Here is a 7318-nt window from a genome sequence, read left to right on the forward strand (position 1 = left end):
TATCATTTATATTAATAATATATTGCTTTTTCTTAATATTTAATAGCTTAATAAATATGGATGAGTCGTGATAGGCAAGTTGGGGTAATTGACTCTTCTAAAAATTTCAATATATTTTAGATTTTTTATTGATATTATACTTTTATCCTTATAATTTTATAAATTTATAGGCCTCTAACATAAAATCTTACCTTCAATAGTTGGTAAATGCCCATGACATGTAAACGATGAAGAGCATAAATCAAGATGATGAAATCAGACAACAGTCTCCAGGTCTCCAATTTTCCACTCGGGAGTCCAACTCCACGGACAGCAGTCTTAAGTTTCCAAATTCTAACCCAAATAAAAAAGGGCAAGTGTATAATTTTTTTAGTTTTCCAGAGAGAGATCTTAAAGTTGAAACGGAACCCTCTTTCACACGCTCTTTCTCATATTCACTCGAAGCAAAGTAACAGGGAAAGTAGAGGTGGGAAATAGCCGTGAGGCTTGAGAAGAGTGAAAGATGGCTGGTTATAGGGCAGAGGATGACTATGACTACCTTTTCAAGGTGGTGTTGATCGGTGATTCAGGAGTAGGTAAGTCTAATCTGCTCTCTAGATTCACCAGGAACGAGTTTAGCCTGGAGTCCAAGTCCACTATTGGCGTTGAGTTCGCTACTCGTAGCTTGAATGTTGATGGTAAGGTCATCAAAGCTCAGATTTGGGACACTGCTGGTCAAGAAAGGTCTCACTTTTCCCATTTCCCTGTCATTTTATTTCTTGATCCGGGTATATTTAGTTATCTGCTGATTTGCAAACAAACGTGAGCGAATATAGAAGGCGAATTTTGTTCCCTTCTCTCCTTGGAAAAGAACGCAACTTCGATTCTGCTGGAGTTTAATTCGTTCTGAAATTTGATTAGGCAAATTTCTCTTTTAGCTGTATATTAGAAAGAAAAAAAAGGGAAAATCTTGCTCTTGCATAACTAGATCTGTGAGCAGCATTGCTTAAGTGGTGTCGTGGTTGCTTGTTTTTTACAAATATGTTATTTATATTGATCTTGTTTTAATTCTAATATGATTGGGTTGCAAATAGATCGAAGATATATTTGAAGTCAAGTCAATTAGAAAGAAAAAAAAGGGAAAATCTTGCTCTTGCATAACTAGATCTGTGAGCAGCATTGCTTAAGTGGTGTCGTGGTTGCTTGTTTTTTACAAATATGTTATTTATATTGATCTTGTTTTAATTCTAATATGATTGGGTTGCAAATAGATCGAAGATATATTTGAAGTCAAGTCAACAGATCTAGAATTTTCTTCATCTTGTGATCTTGTTATATGGGTTGTTTGTATTTTTTTATGGTTGTTATTAGCGACTTCGATAATGAGCAAGAAGTGAAGTGATCATGCATTGCAATAATATGTTTGCTTCCTACTACTGGATGTAAGATTGGTTTCAAACTTTTTCATAGGGCTGAAATTGCAGAATGATAATCTAATTTTCTTGTCAGAGTTCCGTAATAAGTTGGGTTTAGAGAAATTGATGAATGTCAACAGCTTGATGATAATGTCTGTTTTATGTTGTTGCTTGCCTGCTTCCTAATTTTGAAGTCATAAAAGGATGACGATTGCTTACTTTTGTCATTTGTCTCCATGCTTGTAGGGATTTTGCAAATCTAGTTTAGCATCGAATCTCGTTTGATGTTCAGGTTGTACAGGGAATTGTAGCTACTTTGTGGTAATTTGGTGATGGAAGTAATGGCTTGAAAACTAAATAGATGTTGGTATTTTAGAGGGACCTCTAAGTCATTGTTTGTATGACTATTAAAGATGTTACAGGGAAGGATTAGTGCTTTAGTAAATTGTTTTGTCTTTTATTCTTATTTGGTTTAGAAGTTGTTACTTTTGTTTCATGTGGTTTCCTTTGCAATGTGGAATTCTTATCTTTTACTACTTGAGTTTAAGGGGCTTCTAGCTTTTCTTAGTCAAATAATGTTGTAGTTGAACACCTAACTGTTAGAATCTGGGTGAGATACTTTGTTGACCAATATTGATCTGGCAAGTGTTTTATTACTTTTAAGCTTATGAAAATCAACCATGTCCAATATGACCCTCTGCTAAGCCCCTTAAAGTTGCCACCCATACCAGGTGTCACGGAGTACAGTTGCACTGCCACGAGAGCTGCAGTTTCCAGCCTGCCGTTGTACTTTGTCCTTAGATATATAATCATTATCATCTTAGCTGACACATAATCACCAACAACCAAATTTGATCATCGTCTATTGCTGCTGCCTATGTGATAATCAATATCTAACTGCCGTTTGCCTCCATTTGTCTCCCCAGTCAAAAATCCTTTCCATCTTCTATTCTGTCATGTATCCAAAATTTTCAACTGCCATCAGAATGGTCGAGCAGTTCCTTTGTTGTCACCATAGCTTGATTGAACTCTAAGACTAAATAATTATGGTTGGCAAATGAGTGAATGACATGATTTTTTGGGGTATTGAATTGAAGTTCTCATTAGAAAAGTGATGAAAAAAGTTATATGGTTAGCATGTTCAAGCTCTATTTGTAACCGAGATTGTGGGGGATCTAAAAGAATAACAAAACAATAAACTAGGACTTTACTTACTAGTTACTGGTCATTCTACCAGAAGGGTGAATTCTTATGGCGTTTACTGAATTACTGTTAATTTGGAGGAATAGTATGTTGGTTCTGTAGCTGAGATGCTTAAAAAGCCAAGGCTGTAGTAGCCAATTAAGCTTTGATTCTATTGCTTCGCTCATCCATTCTTACAGAACATGTTATACCTCTAATTTTGTTGTTGCTATTACTGTTATAGGCTTTTGGTGTCAATGTCATGGCCTTGTTGTGGATTGATTTCCCTGTTTTTTATTAGGGTATAAGGCTTACTAAGTTGCCATATGTTTTCTTAGGTGATTCTTTGATTTGAAAATGAAAATGTAATTTATTGACCTCTTACTTGGAATAGGAGGTGGAAGTGGGAAGCGGATGGTGATAATAAACCAAGAGGAACCATGAAAACATCCGATTTTCAGATTTCTGAGCTGAGATATATTTTCTATATATAGTTTGGATTCAGATAAAGATTGATGGAATTGCTTTTGCATCATGGATTGATAGTGCACTACCGTAGTTTTAGTATCATGGTGAAGAGATGCATAATTAAACCCTTGATTTCTAGGGACAATGGGTGTTGGGTGTAGTTAGGGTTGATGAGGTTGACTTTCTTGTAGAAATCATCTGTTCCATGCTCTTCTGCTACTTTTTGTAGTTTTCTGAACTCCTCGTCTCTCACTGCTAGGTATCGTGCCATTACAAGTGCCTATTACCGAGGAGCAGTTGGTGCGCTTCTTGTGTACGATGTTACCCGTCACTCCACATTTGAAAATGTCAAGAGGTGGTTAAGAGAGTTGAGGGATCACACTGATCCCAACATCGTAGTCATGCTCATTGGAAACAAATCAGATCTTCGACACCTTGTGGCCATCCCAACGGAGGATGGGAAATCCTTCGCGGAGAAAGAGTTCCTCTACTTCATGGAAACTTCAGCCCTGGAAGCAACAAACGTGGAAAATGCATTTGCCGAAGTTCTTACGCAGATCTACCACATTGTCAGCAAGAAAGCGATGGAGACAGGTGATGAAGGGGGCGCTTCAGCTGTTCCTTCCAAGGGGGAGAAAATCGACGTCGGCAAAGACGTGTCTGCAATGAAGAAAGGGGGTTGCTGCTCGAGCTAAGGATGAAGATGTTAAAATCTGCAGCATATTGTTTCAAGGGATGCAGGCAATGGGATTTCTTTGTAAATATTTTTTCTCAAAAATGGTACCCTATAGTAGGATATGGGTGGACTGGAGATTGATTTAATTTACATAAAAACCAAATTCCAAAGGGCTGTTGATTTTAGTAGATAAGAGGCATATGAGGTACACCATTGCATTTAGATTTATTTATTTGTCTGAACGGTTTAGCATTCAACGTTGAATGGTTACATTCAGAGCCAAACAAACAGTCCCTTAGATTATTTATTTGTCTGAATCCATTAAGATCGACGCTAAAATTAAAAACATTAGTATTCAGTACGTGTTTTCTATTCAATTTTAGAAGTAACTTCTTTTAATATTTTATTAATTCATTTTCTGGCATAAGTATACTTTATAATTTGACATTTTTATTTGGCAAATTTTTTTTTAAATATAGTTTTATTTAGTATGAATATTAATTTATTATTTATTGTATTTTTATAGTTTATATGTTTGAAAATTTAATTTTTTAAATAATTGTCTCTGAAATTTAAAAATGAATACATGTTAGTATTTATTCCGAAATGGAGTTTAGATGATTTCTATGTAAAAATGAGGATGAAGAAGTGGGGCCGCCAAACTACTTGAGAAAAAAATACACACCAGCGTACGCAACTGCTATTGGCACACGCATAAATTAATGGCTAATCCCGATAGGAGAATCTAATCTGAGCCGGCATTTGTCGTAATTTATGTGCAATAATGGAATGGATAAGATTAAAATATATTTTTATATACGTCATCGTAGATCACTGCTCACGTTACCCCTCCTCTGTAATATGTTTAGTTGGAAATCAAAGCTTAATCAATTCCAAATTACAGAAATTAAATTTGACTTAATTATTAACCAATTAAAAACAATTTAAAATATTATTGTTATCATTATAAATTAACGCTTTTAATTATTTAACAGGAATTGTACTATTGCAAATTGCTGTGCCTTGGGTTTCGCCACGGTTAGCTTAATCTAAAATCGTGTGAGAACTCAAAACAATTGCGGTTTTCAGTGAATGATAAGAACTCGAGATATTTTACAATTATGGGTTTCAGGAACAAATTTTTACAGCCCACGCCATCATTACACAAAAGTCAATATTTTGGGCTATGGCAGCCCAATCATTTGAACTTTCATCCGATTAAAAATATCAGAATCTTCCGATTTCGTTTGTACACATCCAAGTCGGCTTTGGTAGGCCAATTTTAGATGCAAATTGCACCTTCATTTTTTGTAAAATACAAACCTCTCCCACAAATGAAAATTCCAAGAGAAAATTGCGTCATGCACCGATTCTAACTTGGATTGAATTGTTATGATAATTCACAATGGAAAGTACTAATTGGACTCTAATTTTTGTTCATTTTTGTGATAATCCATTCTGAATTGGTTAAATTAGACATGAGTTTTGCTTACACTGTAGCATAAAAAATGATGCAATTTGAAGAATATTATAGGTTACACCTCTAGATCCGTTTAGGGTTTTTTTTTCTATTAGAAGACGAGGTATGAAAAGGGAGACGGTCTACAACGGCCAACTGCCATTATTTGTTTTCATGAGAAGAAAGAGCTGGAATTGAGAATCGAGAAATGCCACAACATAACGACAGAGCTTGGAATTTCGGAATTTTTATTCATTTACCACACCGAAATCAGTGCCAAATTAAATTGTGAAAGGAAAAATATATATCCAAGTAAGTGAAATGTCAGAGTTTAAGAAGGTAAAATATTTTTTTTTTTGGTTGTCTCCGTGCTTTAATTTCGTATATAGATGATACGCACCGCACGGCGTTGAAACCGAGGACTCCTCTGCCAATAACAAATTGTTAATACTCCACGTGTCAGCAGATCCCGACCTGCGGTCCCACATTCCGCTGGTGTCTGAACACAAACGAGCACTCGGGCAACTCGTCGAGATCGGCGAATAACGACTCGTCCTCTTCCTTCATCGGGAAAACCATCTGCACGTCGGCGTCGAAGTTGTCCCTTTCCGTGAACAGCGGGATTTCCAAAACCGTTAACGACGTCGTTTCCATCTCCCCGAACCAAGCAAATTCGTCCCCAGTTGTGAGAATCGAGTCGTCCGTTAAATGAGCAAACCTCTGTTCGGTCCCTGATTCGTGTTCCGTATCATGTTGCGACGAAGATGGCTCGGGCTTTACGGCTGTTTTCGTGGTCTCTGCCGCTGCCGCTTGTTTAGCTGAGGCGCTGTTGTTTCTAGAAGCGGGACAAGGGTGATTGTGTTCGCACGAGTAGGTGATCACTAACATTTTTGGGTCCAAACGACTCCTCTCAACTTGTTTCCTCGCCGGACATCCTTTGGAGCTACTACACCGGTAATAACCTCTACCGGCCGCAAGATAAAAAACAGAAACCATCACAACGGTTGATAATCGTAGAACCCTAAACTTCGAAATTTACGCCTTTCTGTGCAGAGAAACGTTTAGTTTTAACTGCTAGTGACTTCACTTTACCTGGGATAAGGAGAGCCTTTGATGGGTTTCTGGCCGTACTTTCGCCAAGCCCAAGAATCGGACGGTGGAGCACTCTCACCTTTATAGCGGGAACCTTCAACGTCCTTGATCGACACTGACACAACTCTTTGCTGTATGGATTTCCTACTGTAATAATATAATAAAAATCCATTACGTCAAAAAAAATGCAAACAACGAACTAAACAGAAATTTACCCTTTTTTAGGGGAGAGTTTGGTGTCGTTGAAGGTGGTAGAAGGAGGAGACTCAGCGCCGGTTTCTGATGAAAAGTTGTCGTTATCTTCTAATTCTTGCTCAGTAACATAAGGGTTACTAGTTTTCTTGAAACTACCATCATCAGAGTCCATGATTGATGATTTACAGCTTGATTATTAATCCCAGAAACTGGTTGTTAGGCGAAGAAGAAAAAGAAGATACAGAGAGAATGGATCCTTCAAAAATGGAGGAGAGAGAAGGGGGAGGATCGGCAAGTTGACAGATTGGGTTTTGGCATTAGTTTATAGAGGACTCGTAAAGCAAATTGTATATATAAATTGTAAGCTTTTTTTTAATTATAATACGACATGAATATGACACCCTTATTAATTTATTATTTTTCATATTTATTACAACTGATTGGAGTTTTCCCACTATTTATCTCCTTTTGTATATGTATTGGATACCATGTAACCACTTTCGCTGCTTTTGTTTCTTCCATATTAATTCCATTGATTTTATGATGTTATAAATCATTTAATATTTTTATATTAAATTTAAGCATTCGTATTTAAATATAATTTTTTTATTAATCTAAATAAGTACACGATAATATATATTTAAAAACAATTCTTTCAACTATTTGATATTGAACGTTCATTCTCCTAATATTTAAATCAACGTCACTTGTCTTTATTTTTGGCTTTTTTAGGGTTATTGATATTGTTAATATTTGTATCTTTCTCTCGTCTAAATGCTTAACCGTTTACCAAGATATATAATCCAGTCAATTTTAGTGTACCTAAGGAAAGGTTTTAATGTGTTGGATTTT

General features: G+C 36.2%; 2 protein-coding genes across 3 annotated transcripts; one reads left to right on the top strand and one right to left on the bottom strand.

Moving 5' to 3' along the window:
- The first annotated feature begins 269 nt into the window (after window positions 1–269).
- LOC120133440 (ras-related protein RABA1c-like) lies at window positions 270–3873 on the top strand. Its single transcript, XM_039150018.1, has 2 exons — window positions 270–723; window positions 3304–3873. The coding sequence occupies exons 1-2, from the start codon at window positions 503–505 to the stop codon at window positions 3737–3739; spliced, it is 657 nt and encodes a 218-aa protein (XP_039005949.1). The 5' UTR covers window positions 270–502; the 3' UTR covers window positions 3740–3873.
- A 1683-nt stretch (window positions 3874–5556) lies between these two features.
- LOC120133468 (probable WRKY transcription factor 65) lies at window positions 5557–6790 on the bottom strand. 2 transcript variants are annotated; one of them, XM_039150045.1, is made up of 3 exons: window positions 6487–6790; window positions 6272–6415; window positions 5557–6143 (listed from the first exon to the last, which is right to left on the bottom strand). In XM_039150045.1, exons 1-3 carry the CDS (start codon window positions 6636–6638, stop codon window positions 5639–5641), a joined length of 801 nt encoding a protein of 266 aa, XP_039005976.1. In that variant the 5' UTR covers window positions 6639–6790; the 3' UTR covers window positions 5557–5638. The 2 variants fall into 2 exon arrangements, with proteins under 2 accessions (XP_039005976.1, XP_039005975.1); XM_039150044.1 differs by having other exon boundaries at window positions 6272–6418.
- Window positions 6791–7318: the final 528 nt, after the last annotated feature.

Source organism: Hibiscus syriacus, unplaced genomic scaffold (assembly GCF_006381635.1).
Source record: "Hibiscus syriacus cultivar Baekdansim isolate YM2019G1 unplaced genomic scaffold, ASM638163v2 tig00110580_pilon, whole genome shotgun sequence".
Taxonomy (NCBI): Eukaryota; Viridiplantae; Streptophyta; class Magnoliopsida; order Malvales; family Malvaceae; genus Hibiscus; species Hibiscus syriacus.

What these genes read in the sequence shown, in the direction of transcription:
- LOC120133440 (XM_039150018.1), top strand. Translation starts at nt 503, where the DNA reads ATGGCTGGTTATAGGGCAGAGGATGACTATGACTACCTTTTCAAGGTG. An exon ending in GACACTGCTGGTCAAGAAAG is followed by an intron (nt 724 to 3,303) that starts GTCTCACTTTTC and finishes TCTCACTGCTAG; the next exon opens with GTATCGTGCCATTACAAGTG.
- LOC120133468 (XM_039150044.1), bottom strand. Translation starts at nt 6,638, where the DNA reads ATGGACTCTGATGATGGTAGTTTCAAGAAAACTAGTAACCCTTATGTT. An exon ending in AAACTCTCCCCTAAAAAAGG is followed by an intron (nt 6,419 to 6,486) that starts GTAAATTTCTGT and finishes ATATTATTACAG; the next exon opens with TAGGAAATCCATACAGCAAA. An exon ending in AAAGGCTCTCCTTATCCCAG is followed by an intron (nt 6,144 to 6,271) that starts GTAAAGTGAAGT and finishes TGCGGCCGGTAG; the next exon opens with AGGTTATTACCGGTGTAGTA.